Source organism: Lampetra fluviatilis, unplaced genomic scaffold (genome assembly GCF_964198595.1).
Source record: "Lampetra fluviatilis unplaced genomic scaffold, kcLamFluv1.1 SCAFFOLD_294, whole genome shotgun sequence".
Classification (NCBI taxonomy): domain Eukaryota; kingdom Metazoa; phylum Chordata; class Hyperoartia; order Petromyzontiformes; family Petromyzontidae; genus Lampetra; species Lampetra fluviatilis.
The window spans coordinates 62501-82898 of NW_027620893.1; the positions used below are offsets into that span (position 1 = coordinate 62501).

A 20398-nucleotide genomic window follows, 5' to 3' on the forward strand; every position below is an offset into this window, starting at 1 on the left:
GAGTGAGTGACTGAGTGACTGACTCACTGATTGAGTGAGTGACTGACTGAGTAAATGATTGGGTTGGTGGGTGGGTCGGTGAGTGAGCGGGTGAGCGAGCGGGTGACTGAGTGGGTGAGTGGGTGGGTGGGTGAGTGAGAGGGTGAGTGAGTGGGTGAGTGTGTGAGTGGGTGAGTGAGTGAGTGAGTGATTGACTGAGCGGGTGAGTGAGAGGGTGAGTGAGTGGGTGGGTCGGTGAGTGAGAGGGTGAGTGAGTGGGTGAGTGATTGACTGAGTGGGTGAATGAGTGGGTGAGTGAGCGGGTGGGTGAGTGAGTGATTAACTGATCTAACTGAGTGAGTGAGTGACTGACTGAGTGAATGAGTGGGTGGGTCGGTGAGTGAGCGAATGAGTGGGTGGGTCGGTGAGTGGGTGGGTGAGTGAGTGAGAGGGTGAGTGGGTGAGTGAGTGAGAGGGTGAGTGGGTGAGTGAGTGAGTGGATGGGTCGGTGAGTGAGTGGGTGGGTCAGTGAGTGGGTGGGTGACTGATTGACTGAGTGGGTGAGTGAGTGAGTGGGTGAGTGAGTGGATGAGTGATTGACTGAGCGGCGGGTGAGTGGGTGGGTGAGTGATTGACTGAGCGGGTGACTGACTGGGTGAGTGAGTGGGTGAGTGATTGACTGAGCGGGTGAGTGGGTGAGCGAGTGGGTGAGTGGGTGAGTGATTGACTGAGCGAGTGAGTGAGTGAGTGAGTGAGTGAGTGGGTGAGCGAGTGGGTGAGTGGGTGGGTGACTGATTGACTGAGTGGGTGAGTGAGTGAGTGAGTGATTGACTGAGTGAGTGAGTGATTGACTGAGTGACTGAGCGGGTGAGTGAGTGGGTGAGTGGGTGACTGAGTGGGTGACTGAGTGGGTGAGTGAGTGGGTGAGTGGGTGAGTGAGTGATTGACTGAGTGAGTGGGTGAGTGATTGACTGAGTGAGTGGGTGAGTGGGTGACTGAGTGGGTGACTGAGTGGGTGAGTGAGTGGGTGAGTGATTGACTGAGTGATTGACTGAGCGGGTGAGTGGGTGACTGAGTGGGTGAGTGATTGACTGAGTGGGTGAGTGATTGACTGAGTGGGTGAGTGGGTGACTGAGTGGGTGAGTGATTGACTGAGTGGGTGAGTGATTTACTGAGTGGGTGAGTGGTTGACTGAGTGGGTGAGTGATTGACTGAATGGGTGAGTGATTGACTGAGTGGGTGAGTGGGTGACTGAGTGGGTGAGTGATTGACTGAGTGGGTGAGTGATTGACTGAGTGGGTGAGTGATTGACTGAGTGGGTGAGTGGGTGACTGAGTGGGTGAGTGATTGACTGAGTGGGTGAGTGATTGACTGAGTGGGTGAGTGATTGACTGAGTGGGTGACTGAGTGGGTGAGTGGGTGACTGAGTGAGTGAGTGATTGACTGAGTGGGTGAGTGATTGACTGAGTGGGTGAGTGATTGACTGAGTGGGTGACTGAGTGGGTGAGTGGGTGACTGAGTGAGTGAGTGATTGACTGAGTGGGTGAGTGGGTGACTGAGTGAGTGAGTGATTGACTGAGTGGGTGAGTGATTGACTGATTGAGTGACTGAGCGGGTGAGTGGGTGAGTGAGTGGGTGAGCGAGTGGGTGAGTGAGCGGGTGATTGACTGAGCTGGTGAGCGGTCCCTCACCTGGTGATCCCCCCCAGCGCCACGGCCCCCACCACCGTCCCACTACACACGAGTAGCCACCCACCCACGATGCGGTCCACCCTCCTGCTCACCCCCAGAGCCCCCACCAGGGGCCTGGGGGTGGTGAGGGAGCTGTCCCAGCGGAGAGCTCGCAGGGTCCCCACAGACCCCCTCTGTAGAGAGGGGGTAGAGAGGGAAACACTCAGTCACTCAGTCAGTCAGTCACTCACTCACTCACCACTCACTCACTCACTCATACACTCACTCACTCATACACTCACTCACTCATACACTCACTCATACACTCACTCACTCATACACTCACTCATACACTCACTCACTCACCACTCACTCACTCACTCATACACTCACTCACTCATACACTCACACACTCACCCACTCACTTACACACCCACCCACTCACACAGACACTGGGACTCAGCGTACCAGGTTTCTGTAGACGGAGCTGACGAGACGTCCACTGGAGAACATCGCGGCTCCTTAGACACAGAGACACACACTTAGACACTTAGACACACACATAGACAGACACAGAGACACACAGAGACACAGAGACACACAGACACAGACAGAGAGACACACAGAGACACACACACTAACACACACTAAGACACTAACACACACTAAGACACTAACACACTTAGACACTAACACACAGACACACACACACTAACACACACAGACAGACACACAGACACACACTAAGAGACACACACAGACACACACACTAACACACACACACAGACGCACACTAACACACTAAGACACACACAGACACACACACACTAACACACACACACAGACACACAGACGCACACTAACACACTAAGACATACACACAGACACACACACTAACACACTAAGACACACACACTAACACACTTAGACACACACACAGACGCACACTAACACACTAAGACACACACACAGACACACACACTAACACACTAAGACACACACACAGACACACACACTAACACACTTAGACACACACACACAGACGCACACTAACATACTAAGACACACACACAGACACACACACTAACACACACACACACTAAGACACACACAGTTAGACACACACACAGAGGCACATACCCTCAGGTTTTTGTCGGTAACACACACAGACACTAACACACTAACACACAGACACACACACTAACACACACTTAGACACTTAGACACACACATAGACACACAGACACACACAGAGGCACATACCCTCAGGTTTTATCGGTAACGTCACTTAGGTAACACACACAGACACACTAACAAACACTTACACACACACACTTAGACACACAGACACACTAACACACAGACACACACTAACACACAGACACACTAACACACAGACACACTAACACACACTTAGACACACAGACACACTAACACACAGACACTTAGACACACACTAAGACACACACACTAACACACTGACACACACTAACACACACAGACACACTAACACACACTAAGACACACACACAGACACACACTAACACACTGACACACACTAACACACACAGACACACTAACACACACTAAGACACACTTAGACACACACACTTAGACACACAGACACACACACTTACACACTGACACACACTAACACACACAGACACACTAACACACACTAAGACACACTTAGACACACACACTAACACACACAGACACACACTAACACACTGACACACACTAACACACACAGACACACTAACACACACTAAGACACACTTAGACACACACACTTACACACACTTAGACACACTAACACACACTAAGACACACTTAGACACACACACTTAGACACACAGACACACACTAACACACTGACACACACTAACACACACAGACACACTAACACACACTAAGACACACTTAGACACACACACTAACACACACAGACACACACTAACACACTGACACACACTAACACACACAGACACACTAACACACACTAAGACACACTTAGACACACACACTTACACACACTTAGACACACTAACACACACTAAGACACACTTAGACACACACACTTAGACACACAGACACACACTAACACACTGACACACACTAACACACACAGACACACTAACACACACTAAGACACACTTAGACACACACACTTACACACACTTAGACACACTAACACACACTAAGACACACACACAGACACACACACACTAACACACACACACACTAAGACACACACAGTTAGACACACACACAGAGAGAGGCACCTTGGTCAGTGCTGAGCACGCGTTTGCCGTGACGTCACGTTGGGGGTGGGGGCTGTCGACGTCACCGGAAGCGCCTCCGCGGCCATGTTGGGTAGGGGTGGCCAGTGGAGCTAACATGCGCGTGACGTCACTCGAGCCAGTGCTAGCCAATGGAGTGTGAGGGTCCCACCCCCTACCCAAGATGGCGTCGCTGCTTAAAACTGACGTCACTCGAGCCAGTGCTAGCCAATGGGCGTGTGAGGGTCCACCCCCTACCCAAGATGGCGTCGCTGTTTAAGACTGACGTCACTCGCGCCAGTGCTAGCCAATGGGCGTGTGAGGGTCCACCCCCTACCCAAGATGGCGTCGCTGTTTAAGACTGACGTCACTACCGGTGGGTGGGTGGGGGGGGTGCGCGCCGCGGCTCGTGATTGGTCGACGTCCGTTTACTCAACGGCTGTGCCGCGTGGGTTGTTTAAGGTTGGTCGCTTGCCCGAAACGTCTGACCTTGGCGAGGACTTCGCTTGTTGGGGGACACGACGCGGTGCTGATCAACGTCAAAGTGATGATGAGATGGTCAAACAAAATTTATTTTGAAGAATCGATACGTGGATTTGATTTTTAATAATTCGGGGAATCGATTCCCACCCACTTAGCAAGATAGCGGCACATCCCTGAGCAAGATGGCCGCCACGACCCTGAGCAAGATGGCCGCCCTCTCGAGTAAGATGGCCGCACTCTCTTGAGCAAGATGGCCGCCCCGTCCCTGAGCAAGATGGCCGCAATCTCTTGAGCAAGATGGCCGCACTCTCTTGAGCAAGATGGCCGCCCTCTCGAGTAAGATGGCCGCCATCTCGAGTAAGATGGCCGCCCTCGAGTAAGATGGCCGCCTCGTTCCTGAGCAAGATGGCCGCCCTCTCTTGAGCAAGATGGCCGCCCTCTCTTGAGCAAGATGGCCGCCCTCTCTTGAGCAAGATGGCCGCCTCGTCCCTGAGCAAGATGGCCGCCCTCTCTTGAGCAAGATGGCCGCCTTCTCTTGAGCAAGATGGCCGCCCTCTCTTGAGCAAGATGGCCGCCCTCTCTTGAGCAAGATGGCCGCCCTCTCTTGAGCAAGATGGCCGCCCTCTCGAGTAAGATGGCCGCACTCTCTTGAGCAAGATGGCCGCCTCGTCCCTGAGCAAGATGGCCGCCCTCTCTTGAGCAAGATGGCCGCTATGTCCCTGAGCAAGATGGCCGCACTCTCTTGAGCAAGATGGCCGCACTCTCTTGAGCAAGATGGCCGCCTTCTCTTGAGCAAGATGGCCGCCCTCTCTTGAGCAAGATGGCCGCCTCGTCCCTGAGCAAGATGGCCGCCCTCTCTTGAGCAAGATGGCCGCCTCGTCCCTGAGCAAGATGGCCGCCCTCTCTTGAGCAAGATGGCCGCACTCTCTTGAGCAAGATGGCCGCCCTCTCTTGAGCAAGATGGCCGCCCTCTCTTGAGCAAGATGGCCGCCCTCTCGAGTAAGATGGCCGCACTCTCTTGAGCAAGATGGCCGCCTCGTCCCTGAGCAAGATGGCCGCCCTCTCTTCAGCAAGATGGCCGCACTCTCTTGAGCAAGATGGCCGCCTTCTCTTGAGCAAGATGGCCGCCCTCTCTTGAGCAAGATGGCCGCCCTCTCGAGTAAGATGGCCGCACTCTCTTGAGCAAGATGGCCGCCTCGTCCCTGAGCAAGATGGCCGCCCTCTCTTCAGCAAGATGGCCGCACTCTCTTGAGCAAGATGGCCGCCCTCTCTTGAGCAAGATGGCCGCCCTCTCTTGAGCAAGATGGCCGCCCTCTCTTGAGCAAGATGGCCGCCCTCTCTTGAGCAAGATGGCCGCCCTCTCGAGTAAGATGGCCGCACTCTCTTGAGCAAGATGGCCGCTTCGTCCCTGAGCAAGATGGCCGCACTCTCTTGAGCAAGATGGCCGCACTCTCTTGAGCAAGATGGCCGCCTTCTCTTGAGCAAGATGGCCGCCCTCTCTTGAGCAAGATGGCCGCCTCGTCCCTGAGCAAGATGGCCGCCTCGTCCCTGAGCAAGATGGCCGCCCTCTCTTGAGCAAGATGGCCGCCCTCTCTTGAGCAAGATGGCCGCCCTCTCTTGAGCAAGATGGCCGCCCTCTCTTGAGCAAGATGGCCGCACTCTCTTGAGCAAGATGGCCGCCCTCTTTTGAGCAAGATGGCCGCCCTCTCTTGAGCAAGATGGCCGCCCTCTCGAGTAAGATGGCCGCACTCTCTTGAGCAAGATGGCCGCCTCGTCCCTGAGCAAGATGGCCGCCCTCTCTTCAGCAAGATGGCCGCACTCTCTTGAGCAAGATGGCCGCCTTCTCTTGAGCAAGATGGCCGCCCTCTCTTGAGCAAGATGGCCGCCTCGTCCCTGAGCAAGATGGCCGCCCTCTCTTGAGCAAGATGGCCGCCTCGTCCCTGAGCAAGATGGCCGCCCTCTCTTGAGCAAGATGGCCGCACTCTCTTGAGCAAGATGGCCGCCCTCTCTTGAGCAAGATGGCCGCCCTCTCTTGAGCAAGATGGCCGCCCTCTCGAGTAAGATGGCCGCACTCTCTTGAGCAAGATGGCCGCCTCGTCCCTGAGCAAGATGGCCGCCCTCTCTTCAGCAAGATGGCCGCTTCGTCCCTGAGCAAGATGGCCGCACTCTCTTGAGCAAGATGGCCGCCTCGTCCCTGAGCAAGATGGCCGCACTCTCTTGAGCAAGATGGCCGCCCTCTCTTAAGCAAGATGGCCGCCTCGTCCCTGAGCAAGATGGCCGCACTCTCTTGAGCAAGATGGCCGCCTCGTCCCTGAGCAAGATGGCCGCCCTCTCTTGAGCAAGATGGCCGCTTCGTCCCTGAGCAAGATGGCCGCCTCGTCCCTGAGCAAGATGGCCGCACTCTCTTGAGCAAGATGGCCGCCCTCTCTTGAGCAAGATGGCCGCCCTCTCTTGAGCAAGATGGCCGCCTCGTCCCTGAGCAGGATGGCCGCCCTCTCTTGAGCAAGATGGCCGCACTCTCTTGAGCAAGATGGCCGCCCTCTCTTGAGCAAGATGGCCGCCTCGTCCCTGAGCAGGATGGCCGCCCTCTCTTGAGCAAGATGGCCGCACTCTCTTGAGCAAGATGGCCGCCCTCTTGAGCAAGATGGCCGCCCTCTCTTGAGCAAGATGGCCGCACTCTCTTGAGCAAGATGGCCGCCCTCTTGAGCAAGATGGCCGCCTTCAACTTCTCCCTGAGTAAGATGGCCGCACTCTCTTGAGCAAGATGGCCGCCCTCTTGAGCAAGATGGCCGCCTTCAACTTCTCCCTGAGTAAGATGGCCGCCCATATACACCGCAACCACACCCCGTTGAGACATCGTCACGAGACAGAGATTCGCGAGAGAGACACGCAGAGAGAGACACACAGAGAGACACGCAGAGAGAGAGAGACACAGAGAGACAGAGCGACACAGAGAGACACAGAGAGACACATCCACAGAGAGAAACACCCACAGGGACACACACAGAGAGACACACCCACAGAGAGAAACACAGAGAGACACAGAGACAGAGAGAGACACACAGAGAGACAGAGAGACACACCCACAGAGACACACACAGAGAGAGACACCCACAGAGAGAAACACAGAGAGACACAGAGACAGAGAGAGACACACAGAGAGACAGAGAGACACACCCACAGAGACACACACAGAGAGAGACACCCACAGAGAGACTCCCGGTCAAGAAACCTTTCCCACCAACATCAACAACAACCACCAACAACAACAACAACCATCAACAACAACAACAACCATCATCAACAACCACCAACATCAACAACAACCAACAACAACAACCACCATCATCAACAACCACCAACATCAACAACAACCATCAACAACAACAACAACCATCATCATCAACAACCATCATCAACAACCACCAACAACAACAACCATCATCAACAACCATCAACAACAACAACAACATCAACCACCACCAACAACAACCAGCAGCAAGGAGGGACGATGTTGCGCTCGCTGCTGCTGCTGCTGATGCTGCTGCTGACAACTCCCCACCACCACCACACACCTACAGCGGCAGCAGCAGCAGCAGCAGATGGCACAGGTAGCGATGGTGGTGGTGGTGATGGTGGTGATGGTGATGGTGGTAATGGTGGAGGTAGTAGTGGTGATGGTGGTGATGGTGATGGTGGTAATGGTGGAGGTAGTAGTGGTGATGGTGGTGATGGAGGAGGTGGTGATGGTGGAGGTAGTAGTGGTGATGGTGGTGATGGTGGAGGTGGTGATGGTGGAGGTAGTAGTGGTGATGATGGTGATGGTGGTAATGGTGGAGGTAGTAGTGGTGATGGTGGTGATGGAGGAGGTGGTAATGGTGGAGGTAGTAGTGGTGATGGTGGTGATGATGGTGGAGGTAGTAGTGGTGATGGTGGTGATGGAGGAGGTGGTGATGGTGGAGGTAGTAGTGGTGATGGTGGTGATGGTGATGGTGGTAATGGTGGAGGTAGTAGTGGTGATGGTGGTGATGGAGGAGGTGGTGATGGTGGAGGTAGTAGTGGTGATGGTGGTGATGGAGGAGGTGGTGATGGTGGAGGTAGTAGTGGTGATGGTGGAGGTAGTAGTGGTGATGGTGGTGATGGAGGAGGTGGTGATGGTGGAGGTAGTAGTGGTGATGGTAGTTGTGGTGGTTGTGGTGGGGGTGATGGTGGTGGTGATAATGGTGGAGGTAGTAGTGGTGATGGTAGTTGTGGTGGTTGTGGTGGTTGTGGTGGTGGTGATGATGGTGGAGGTAGTAGTGGTGGTGGTGGAGGTGATGGTGGAGGTAGTAGTGGTGATGGTGGTTGTGGTGGTGGTGGGGGAGGTGATGATGGTGATGGGGGTGGTGGAGGTAGTAGTGGTGATGGTGGTGATAATGGTGGAGGTAGTAGTGGTGATGGTGGTTGTGGTGGTGGTGGGGGTGGTGATGATGGTGGTGGTGGTGGGGGTGGTGGAGGTAGTAGTGGTGATGGTGGAGGTAGTAGTGGTGATGGTGGTGATGGAGGAGGTGGTGATGGTGGAGGTAGTAGTGGCGATGGTGGTGATGGAGGAGGTGGTGATGGTGGAGGTATCAATTCTAGATCTGAAGCTTTCGTGACTGCAATGATTCATACTCTTTAGTTCTTTCGGTAAAGTCACCGTGTAGGTAAAAAATTAAATAAAAATTAATAAAAATAAAACAAAAATCAGTAAAACCCGTAAAAACAAAGTGTTTCACTATAAATCCTTTATATGCGTGGCGGCTAGAGTCCTCTCGTCCTCTGGCTTGAGATGGCTGCCACCTATGGGTCAGATGATTGCATTGCACCATTAAGCAATTGGCGATTAAATATCATATTTTTGTCCTAAAAAGTGTAAAATTTTGGAACATTTTTTCCGCGAACATTCATTGTCTCGCACAACGAGCCTGTGTGGGAAATGTCAGCTCGATTGGATCACGGGAAGTGGGTTAAAAAACGACCGAAAGATTTGCACGGTCGTAAGCAAGCACGCAAGCACGCAAGCACGCAAGCAAGTGAACTTAATATAAAGGATTTAAAAAAAAAATCACGAAAATTCATTGTCACGCACAACGAGTCTGTGTGCAAAATGTCAGCTCGATTGGATCACGGGAAGTGGGTCAAAAAACGACCGAAAGATTTGCACGGTCCTAAGCAAGCACGCAAGCGAACTTAATATAAAGGGAAGTAATAAAATAATGAAAATAAAACATAATAAAATACAATTTGAAAATAATAAAAATAAAACATAATAAAACAATAAAAATAAAACAATAAAATACAATTTGAAAATAATAAAAATAAAACATAATAAAATAATGAAAATGAAACAATAAAATACAATTTGAAAATAATAAAAATAAAACATAATAAAACAATAAAAATAAAACATAATAAAATACAATTATCACGACGTTTCGGCCACAACGCAAGCAGCCGTCCTCAGGTGAAGAACAGCTCTGTCGGAAAGACAGCGTCTGAATGTTATTCGCCTGAGGACGGCTGCTTGCGTTGTGGCCGAAACGTCGTGAGAATTGTATTTTATTATGTTTTATTTTTATTATTTTATTATGTTTCATTTTTATTATTTGATTACTTCCCTTCTACGTGGCGACTTTACCGAAAGAACCAAGAAGATGAATCCCTGCTGCAGTCACGAAAGCTTTAAATCGAAATTTAATATAAAGGATTCAAAAATCACGACGTTTCGGAGGCAACACAAGTCTCCGTCATCAGGTGGGACCGTCACAGACAGACTTGCTGCATCAAGTGAGGCAGGGATTCAAGATGTTAGCTCTTAAATACCAGTTAAGTGTGATGGTGGTGGTGGTGGTAGTGATGGTGGTGGTGATGGTGGTGGAGGTAGTAGTGGTGATGGTGATGATGATGATGGAGGTGGTGGTGATGGTGGTGATGGTGGTAGTGGTGATGGTGATGATGATGATGGAGGTGGTGGTGATGGTGGTGGAGGTAGTAGTGGTGATGGTGGTGGTGGTGGTAGTGATGGTGGTGGTGATGGTGGTGGAGGTAGTAGTGGTGATGGTGGTGATGGTGGTAGTGATGGTGGTGGTGATGGTGGTGATGGAGGTGGTGGTGATGGTGGAGGTAGTAGTGGTGATGGTGATGATGATGATGGAGGTGGTGGTGATGGTGGTGGTGGTGATGATGGTGGTAGTGATGGTGGTGGTGGTTATGGTGGTGGTGATGGTGGAGGTAGTAGTGGTGAAGGTGATGATAGTGGTAGTGATGGTGGTGGTGATGGTGGTGGTGGTGGAGGTAGTAGTGGTGATGGTGGTGATGATGGAGGTAGTGATGGTGGTGATGGTGGAGGTAGTTGTGGTGAAGGTGGTGGTGGTGGTGGTGATGGTGGAGGTAGTTGTGGTGATGGTGGTGGTGGTGGAGGTAGTAGTGGTGATGGTGGTGATGATGGAGGTAGTGATGGTGGTGATGGTGGAGGTAGTTGTGGTGAAGGTGGTGGTGGTGGTGGTGATGGTGGAGGTAGTTGTGGTGATGGTGGTGGTGGTGGAGGTAGTAGTGGTGATGGTGGTGATGATGGATGTGGTGGTGATGGTGGAGGTAGTTGTGGTGATGGTGGTGGTGATGGTGGTGGTGATGGTGGTGGTGGAGGTAGTAGTGGTGATGGTGGTGATGATGGATGTGGTGGTGATGGTGGAGGTAGTTGTGGTGATGGTGGTGGTGATGGTGGTGGTGATGGTGGTGGTGGAGGTAGTAGTGGTGATGGTGGTGATGATGGATGTGGTGGTGATGGTGGAGGTAGTTGTGATGGTGGTGGTGATGGTGGGGGTGGTGGTGGTGATGATGATGGTGGTGATGGTGGTGATGGTGGTGGTGATGGTGGTGGTGATGGTGGTGGTGGTGGTGATGGTGGTGGTGGTGATGGTGGTGATGGTGGTGGTGGTTATGGTGGTGGTGATGGTGGAGGTAGTAGTGGTGAAGGTGATGATGGTGGTAGTGATGGTGGTGGTGGAGGTGGTGGTGGAGGTAGTAGTGGTGATGGTGGTGATGATGGAGGTAGTGATGGTGGTGATGGTGGAGGTAGTTGTGGTGAAGGTGGTGGTGGTGGAGGTAGTAGTGGTGATGGTGGTGATGATGGATGTGGTGGTGATGGTGGAGGTAGTTGTGGTGATGGTGGTGGTGATGGTGGTGGTGGTGATGGTGGTGGTGATGGTGGTGGTGATGGTGGTGGTGATGGTGGTGGTGGAGGTAGTAGTGGTGATGGTGGTGATGGTGGTGATGGTGGTGGTGGTGATGATGGTGGTAGTGATGGTGGTGGTGGTTATGGTGGTGGTGATGGTGGAGGTAGTAGTGGTGAAGGTGATGATGGTGGTGATGGTGGAGGTAGTTGTGGTGATGGTGGTGGTGATGGTGGTGGTGGTGGTGATGGTGGTGGTGATGGTGGTGATGGTGGTGGTGGTGGTGATGATGGTGGTAGTGATGGTGGTGGTGGTTATGGTGGTGGTGATGGTGGAGGTAGTAGTGGTGAAGGTGATGATGGTGGTGATGGTGGAGGTAGTTGTGGTGATGGTGGTGGTGATGGTGGTGGTGGTGGTGATGGTGGTGGTGATGGTGGTGATGGTGGTGGTGGTGGTGATGGTGGTGGTGGAGGTATTGGTGGTGATGGTGGAGGTGGTGATGGTGGAGGTTGTCGTGGTCGTTGTAGTGGTGAAGGTCGTTGTAGTTGTGGTAGTTAGTGCTGGTAGTAGTGGAGGTGGTAGTCGAGGTGGTGGTTGCTGTAGTTGTGGTGGTTGTGGTGGTTGTGGAAGTTGTGGTGGTTGAGGCCACTTCATGTGACCTCAAGGTGCACATCTCCTGGCACAAGCGTCTTGGTGACGTCACTGCCAATGGCGGTTGTTGTTGGTAGTGGTGGTGGTTGTTGCGGTTATTGTTTTTGTGGTTGTTGTGGTGGTGGTTGTAGTGGTGGTGGTTGTTGTATTGGTTGGTCCACCACCATCATCACCACGACCTCCATCACCACCACTACCACCATCACCACTACCTCCACAATCACCACCACCACCTCCATCACCACCACCATCTCCACCATCACCACCATCTCCACCATCACCACCACCTCCACCATCACCACCACCACCCCCACCACCCCCACCACCCCCACCATCTCCACCATCACCACCATCTCCACGATCACCACCTCCACCACCACCCCCACCACCCCCACCATCTCCACCATCTCCACCATCACCACCATCTCCACCATCACCACCACCTCCACCACCCCCACCATCTCCACCATCTCCACCATCACCACCATCTCCACCATCACCACCACCTCCACCACCACCCCCACCACCCCCACCATCTCCACCATCTCCACCATCACCACCATCTCCACCATCACCACCACCCCCACCACCCCCACCACCCCCACCACCCCCACCACCCCCACCATCTCCACCATCTCCACCATCTCCACCATCACCACCACCTCCACCATCACCACCACCACCCCCACCACCCCCACCATCTCCACCATCACCACCACCTCCACCATCACCACCACCACCCCCACCACCCCCACCACCCCCACCATCTCCACCATCACCACCATCTCCACCATCACCACCACCTCCACCATCACCACCACCACTCCCACCACCCCCACCACCCCCACCATCTCCACCATCACCACCATCTCCACCATCACCACCACCTCCACCATCACCACCACCACCCCCACCACCACCACCACCCCCACCACCACCACCACCTCCACCACCTCCTCCTCCCCCCCCACCACCACCACCTCTACCTCCTCCACCACCTCCACCACCTCCTCCACCACCTCCACCACCACCACCACCTCCACCACCACCACCCCGTGTCTCCTAACCACCCCCATCTCTCCAACAGATCCACCTTCGTCGGACGAAGACAACAACAACACCACCACCACCACCTCCACCACTGCCTCCTCCTCCCCCACCACCACCACCACCACCACCTCCACCACCGCCACCACCACCACCACCACTATCTCCCCCGCCACCACCACCCCGTGTCTCCTAACCACCACCACCATCTCTCCGACAGATCCACCTTCGTTGGACGAAGACAACAACAACACCACCACCACCTCCACCACCACCCCCCCGTGTCTCCTAACCACCACCATCACCACCACCCCGTGTCTCCTAACCACTACAATCTCTCCAACAGATCCACCTTCGTCGGATGAAGACAACAACACCACCGCCACCTCCACCACCGCCTCCTCCTCCCCCACCACCACCACCACTTCCACCACCGCCACCACCACCCCCACCATCACCACCACCACCACCACCACCCCGTGTCTCCTAACCACCACCCCCATCTCTCCAACAGATCCACCTTCGTCGGACGAAGACAACAACAACACCACCGCCACCACCTCCACCACCTCCTCCCCCGCCACCACCACCACCACCACCCCACCCCCGCCCTGCCCATCCTCCCTGCCCCGCTGGCTCCCCGCCCCGCTCGTCGCCCTCCTGCTCCTCCTCTCGGCTCTCTCGACGGCGGCCCGCGTCTCCCTCGGCGGGGTGGCCTCCTCGGAGCTGGCGGCCGTCGCCTCCTGCGGCTCGCCCGACGAACGGCGGCACGCCCGGCGGGCCGCCCCTCTCCGTCGACGGGGCAACGTCTTGGCGTGCGGCCTCCTGGCCTGGAGCGTCGCGGCCGACGCGGCCGTCGCCCTCCTGGTCCGCGAGACGCTGGCGCCCGGCTGGGCCCTGCTGGTGACGGCGGGGGCCGTGCTGGCAGCGGCGGAGTTGGCTCCGAGGGCGCTTTGCGCGCGGTTTGGGATCGCGGTGGGAGCCGGGGCGACGTGGGGAGCGCGCTGCCTGCTGGGGCTCGCCATGCCGATTGCGTGGCCCATGGGGCGGGCACTGGATTGGGCGTTGGGGTGAGTTGTGGGTGAGGGGGTGGTTGTGGTGGTTGTGGTGGTGGTGGTGGTGGTGGTGTGGGAGCCGGGGCGACGTGGGGAGCGCGCTGCCTGCTGGGGCTCGCCATGCCGATCGCGTGGCCCATGGGGCGGGCACTGGATTGGGCGTTGGGGTGAGTTGTGGGTGAGGGGGTGGTTGTGGTGGTTGTGGTGGTGGTGGTGGTGGTGGTGGTGTGGGAGCCGGGGCGGCGTGGGGAGCGCGCTGCCTGCTGGGGCTCGCCATGCCGATTGCGTGGCCCATGGGGCGGGCGCTGGATTGGGCGTTGGGGTGGGTTGTGGTGGTGGTGGTTGTGGGGGGGGGTGGGGGGGGTGGAGATAGTGGTGGGGGTGGTGGTGGTGGGTGGAGGTGGTGGTGGAGATGGTGGTGGAGGGTGATGCGGGTGGAGGTGGTGGTTGTGGAGGTGATGGTGGAGGTGGTGGAAGGTGGTGGAGATGGTGGTGGTGGTGGTGGAGGTGGTGGAGATGGTGGTGGTTGTGGTGGTGGTGGAGATGGTGGTGGAGGGTGGAGGTGGTGGAGATGGTGGTGGTTGTGGTGGTGGAGATGGTGGTGGAGGGTGGAGATGGTGGGGGGCTGGGGGGTGTTGGAGGTGGTGGTTGTGCCTCTCTGTCTCTCTCTGTCTCTCTGTCTCTCTCTGTGTCTCCGTGTCTCTCTCTAACTCTCTGTCTCTCTCTCTCTCTCTGCCCCCCCCCGCGCGCGCGCGTCTCTCTCCCCGCCCCCCACTCAGCCGTGACATCTGCGTGGTGTTTGACCGAGAGCGGCTGCTGGAGCTGCTGCGTCGCTACCTGGCGGAGCGACAGGAGTGCGCCTGGCGGGGAGCCATGGAGCTGCGGCGCCGCACCGTCCAGGACGTCATGACGCCCCTGGGAGACTGCTTCATGCTCAGCATTGACAGCACCCTCGACTTCCAGGTCCGAGCTCTCCCCGTGTCTCTCCCCGTGTCTCTCTCTCACCGTGTCTCTCACCGTGTCTCTCTCTCTCACCGTGTCTCCCCGTGTCTCTCTCCCCGTGTCTCAGCATCGCCAGCACCCTCGACTTCCAGGTCCGAGCTCTCCCCGTGTCTCTCCCCGTGTCTCTCTCTCACCGTGTCTCTCACCGTGTCTCTCTCTCTCACCGTGTCTCCCCGTGTCTCTCTCCCCGTGTCTCAGCATCGCCAGCACCCTCGACTTCCAGGTCGGAGCTCTCCCCGTGTCTCTCACCGTGTCTCTCTCCCCGTGTCTCTCCCCGTGTCTCTCTCTCTCACCGTGTCTCCCCGTGTCTCTCTCTCTCACCGTGTCTCTCTCTCCCCGTGTCTCTCCCCGTGTCTCTCTCTCTCACCGTGTCTCCCCGTGTCTCTCTCTCTCACCGTGTCTCTCTCTCCCCGTGTCTCTCTCTCTCCCCGTGTCTCTCTCCGTGTCTCTCTCTCTCACCGTGTCTCCCCGTGTCTCTCTATCCCCGTGTCTCTCTCTCTCACCGTGTCTCACCGTGTCTCTCTCTCTCCCCGTGTCTCTCTCCCCGTGTCTCAGCATCGACAGCACCCTCGACTTCCAGGTCCGAGCTCTCACCGTGTCTCTCTCTCTCACCGTGTCTCTCTCTCTCACCGTGTCTCTCTCTCTCACCGTGTCTCTCTCTCTCACCGTGTCTCTCTCTCTCACCGTGTCTCACCGTGTCTCTCTCTCTCTCCGTGGCGGTGGCGACGACGCGCGGACTTGTCAAAGCGCGGCTCCGACTGGAACACGCGTACCATGCGCACGTGGGCGACGACCACGCCGTTTTCTGCGAGAGGTGGGGGGCCGGTCAGGCCCTCTGCACCGTGGCAGACGGAAAACTGACTTTTACTCTCTGACGGGTTGGCCTCGGAGGACGGCGGAAAATGGCGACGCGATACTGACGCTGCGCGTCAAAATGTGGCGCACTGTGCCGTTGTTCGCTGTCTCCAGCCGCTAGGGCTAACAAAACACCAAAATGACTCTGGCGCAATTGCGCAGGAGGGAATAAAGTTGCCCTAAAAGTCAAAGTCTCTCTCCGTGTCTCTCTCTCTCACCGTGTCTCTCTGTCTCTCTCCCCGTGTCTCTCTCTCACCGTGTCTCTCTGTCTCTCTCACCGTGTCTCTCTCTCTCTCCGTGTCTCTCTCTCTCTCCGTGTCTCTCTCCCCGTGTCTCAGCATCGACAGCACCCTCGACTTCCAGGTCCGAGCTCTCACCGTGTCTCTCTCTCTCACCGTGTCTCACCGTGTCTCTCTCTCTCTCCCCGTGTCTCTCTCTCTCCCCGTGTCTCTCTCTCTCCCTGTGTCTCACCGTGTCTCTCTCTCTCCCCGTGTCTCTCTCTCTCTCCCCATGTCTCACCGTGTCTCTCTCTCTCTCCCCATGTCTCACCGTGTCTCTGTGTCTCTCTCCCCGTGTCTGCAGACGATGTCTCAGGTGATGCAGAGTGGGTACACGTGTGTGCCGCTCTACGAGGGCGAGCGGGGCAACGTGGTGGACCTGCTGTGTGTGCGGGACCTCTCCCCGTGTCTCTCTTCCCGTGTCTCTCTCCCTGTGTCTCACTCCCTGTGTCTCACTCCCTGTGTCTCTCTCTCCCCGTGTCTCACCGTGTCTCTCTCCCTGTGTCTCTCTCCCTGTGTCTCTCTCCCCGTGTCGCTCTCCCTGTCTCTCACTGTGTCTCTCTCTCTGTCTCTCCCCGTGTCTCACCGTGTTTCTCTCCCTGTGTCTCACTGTGTCTCTCTCTCTCTCCCCGTGTCTCCCTGTGTCTCACCGTGTCTCTCTCCCTGTGTCTCCCCATGTCTCCCTATGTCTCCCTGTGTCTCACCATGTCTCTCTGTGTCTCTGTCTGTGTCTCTCTCTCTCTGTCTCTCTCCGTGTCTGCAGACGATGTCTCAGGTGATGCAGAGTGGGTACACGCGTGTGCCGCTCTACGAGGGCGAGAGGGGCAACGTGGTGGACCTGCTGTGTGTGCGGGACCTCTCCCCGTGTCTCTCTTCCCGTGTCTCTCTCTCTCTCCCTGTGTCTCTCTGTGTCTCTCTGTGTGTCTCTCTCTCCCCGTGTCTCACCGTGTCTCTCTCTCTCCCTGTGTCTCCCCGTGTCTCTCTCTCTCCCCGTGTCTCACCGTGTCTCACCGTGTCTCTCTCTCTCCCTGTGTCTCCCCGTGTCTCTCTCTCTCCCCGTGTCTCCCCGTGTCTCTGTGTCTCACTCCGTGTCTGCAGACGATGTCTCAGGTGATGCAGAGTGGGTACACGCGTGTGCCGCTCTACGAGGGCGAGCGGGGCAACGTGGTGGACCTGCTGTGTGTGCGGGACCTCTCCATGTGTCTCTCTCCCCGTGTCTCTCTCCCTGTGTCTCACTCCGTGTCTGCAGACGATGTCGCAGGTGATGCAGAGTGGGTACACGCGTGTGCCGCTCTACGAGGGCGAGCGGGGCAACGTGGTGGACCTGCTGTGTGTGCGGGACCTCTCCATGGTGGAGCCTGCGGACTGCACGCCGCTGCGAACCATCGCGCGCTTCTACAGCCGCCCACTGCACTTCGTGTTCAACGACACACAGCTCCACGCCGTCATGGACGAGTTCCGCAGGGGTGAGCGGCGGGGGTGAGGGTGGTGAGGGTGAGCGGCGAGGGTGAGGGTGGTGAGGGTGAGGGGTGGTGGTGAGGGGTGGTGGTGGTGAGCGGTGGTGGTGGTGAGGGGTGGTGAGGGGTGGTGGTGAGGAGAGAGAGGGGGGAGATGGGAGAAACCCTTAGAGATGCACAGACTCACCACCACCACACAGAGACCCATAGACTCACCACCACCACACACAGACCCATAGACTCACCACCACCACACAGAGACCCATAGACTCACCACCACCACACAGAGACCCACAGACTCACCACCACCACACAGAGACCCGTAGACTCACCACCACCACACACAGACCCACAGACTCACCACCACCACACAGAGACCCACAGACTCACCACCACCACACACAGACCCACAGACTCACCACCACACACAGACCCATAGACTCACCACCACCACACACAGACCCATAGACTCACCACCACCACACAGAGACCCACAGACTCACCACCACCACACAGAGACCCACAGACTCACCACCACCACACACAGACCCACAGACTCACCACCACCACACAGAGACCCACAGACTCACCACCACCACACACAGACCCACAGACTCACCACCACACACAGACCCATAGACTCACCACCACCACACACAGACCCATAGACTCACCACCACCACACAGAGACCCACAGACTCACCACCACCACACACAGACCCACAGACTCACCACCACCACACAGAGACCCATAGACTCACCACCACCACACAGAGACCCACAGACTCACCACCACCACACAGAGACCCACAGACTCACCACCACCACACACAGACCCACAGACTCACCACCACCACACAGAGACCCACAGACTCACCACCACCACACACAGACCCACAGACTCACCACCACCACACAGAGACCCACAGACTCACCACCACCACACACAGACCCACAGACTCACCACCACCACACAGAGACCCACAGACTCACCACCACCACACACAGACCCACAGACTCACCACCACCACACACAGACCCACAGACTCACCACCACCACACAGAGACTCATAGACTCACCACCACCACACACAGACCCACAGACTCACCACCACCACACACAGACCCACAGACTCACCACCACCACACACAGACCCACAGACTCACCACCACCACACAGAGACTCATAGACTCACCACCACCACACACAGACCCACAGACTCACCACCACCACACACAGACCCACAGACTCACCACCAGCACACAGAGACTCATAGACTCACCACCACCACACACAGACCCACAGACTCACCACCACCACACAGAGACCCACAGACTCACCACCACCACACAGAGACTCATAGACTCACCACCACCACACAGAGACCCATAGACTCACCACCACCACACACAGACCCACAGACTCACCACCACCACACAGAGACCCATAGACTCACCACCACCACACAGAGACCCACAGACTCACCACCACCACACAGAGACCCATAGACTCACCACCACCACACAGAGACCCACAGACTCACCACCACCACACAGAGACCCACAGACTCACCACCACCACCACACAGAGACCCATAGACTCATCACCACCACACAGAGACCCACAGACTCACCACCACCACACAGAGACCCACAGACTCACCACCACCACACAGAGACCCACAGACTCACCACCACCACACAGAGACCCACAGACTCACCACCACCACACAGAGACCCATAGACTCATCACCACCACACAGAGACCCACAGACTCACCACCACCACACAGAGACCCATAGACTCACCACCACCACCACACAGAGACCCATAGACTCACCACCACCACACAGAGACACACAGACTCACCACCACCACACAGAGACCCACAGACTCACCACCACCACACAGAGACCCACAGACTCACCACCACCACACAGAGACCCACAGACTCACCACCACCACACAGAGACCCACAGACTCACCACCACCACACAGAGACCCACAGACTCACCACCACCACACAGAGACCCACAGACTCACCACCACCACACAGAGACCCACAGACTCACCACCACCACACAGAGACCCACAGACTCACCACCACCACACAGAGACCCACAGACTCACCACCACCACACAGAGACCCACAGACTCACCACCACCACACAGAGACCCACAGACTCACCACCACCACACAGACCCACAGACTCACCACCACCACACAGAGACCCACAGACTCACCACCACCACACAGAGACCGCAGTGTGTGTCTCTGTGTCTGTCTGTGTCTCTGTATGTGTCTCTGTGTCTCTGTGCGTGTCTCTGTGTGTGTGTCTCTGTGTCTTTGTGTGTCTCTGTGTGTGTCTATCTGTGTGTCTCTCTGTGTGTGTATCTGTGTGTGTCTCTGTGTCTATCCGTGTCTCTGTGTGTGTGTCAATGTGTG

At 56.1% G+C, this 20398-nt stretch overlaps 2 protein-coding genes across 2 annotated transcripts in view; one reads left to right on the top strand and one right to left on the bottom strand.

The window, feature by feature from the left end:
- COX15 (cytochrome c oxidase assembly factor COX15) overlaps positions 1–3956 on the bottom strand; it is a 35595-nt gene extending 31639 nt beyond the window's left edge. The window contains 3 exon segments of the mRNA XM_078884984.1: positions 1671–1843; positions 2118–2170; positions 3935–3956. Of these exon segments, the coding sequence (XP_078741110.1) occupies positions 1671–1843; positions 2118–2162 (218 nt within the window). The 5' untranslated portion in view covers positions 2163–2170; positions 3935–3956.
- Positions 3957–7287: 3331 nt separating this feature from the next.
- The window catches only part of LOC144954512 (metal transporter CNNM4-like), a gene marked incomplete at its 3' end in the record, with an annotated part of 45665 nt that continues 32554 nt past the window's right edge, over positions 7288–20398 (top strand). Inside the window, exons 1-4 of the mRNA XM_078884985.1 lie at positions 7288–8025; positions 13820–14375; positions 15140–15323; positions 17745–17961. Of these exons, the coding sequence (XP_078741111.1) occupies positions 7926–8025; positions 13820–14375; positions 15140–15323; positions 17745–17961 (1057 nt within the window). The remainder of the gene's footprint in view (positions 8026–13819; positions 14376–15139; positions 15324–17744; positions 17962–20398) is intronic.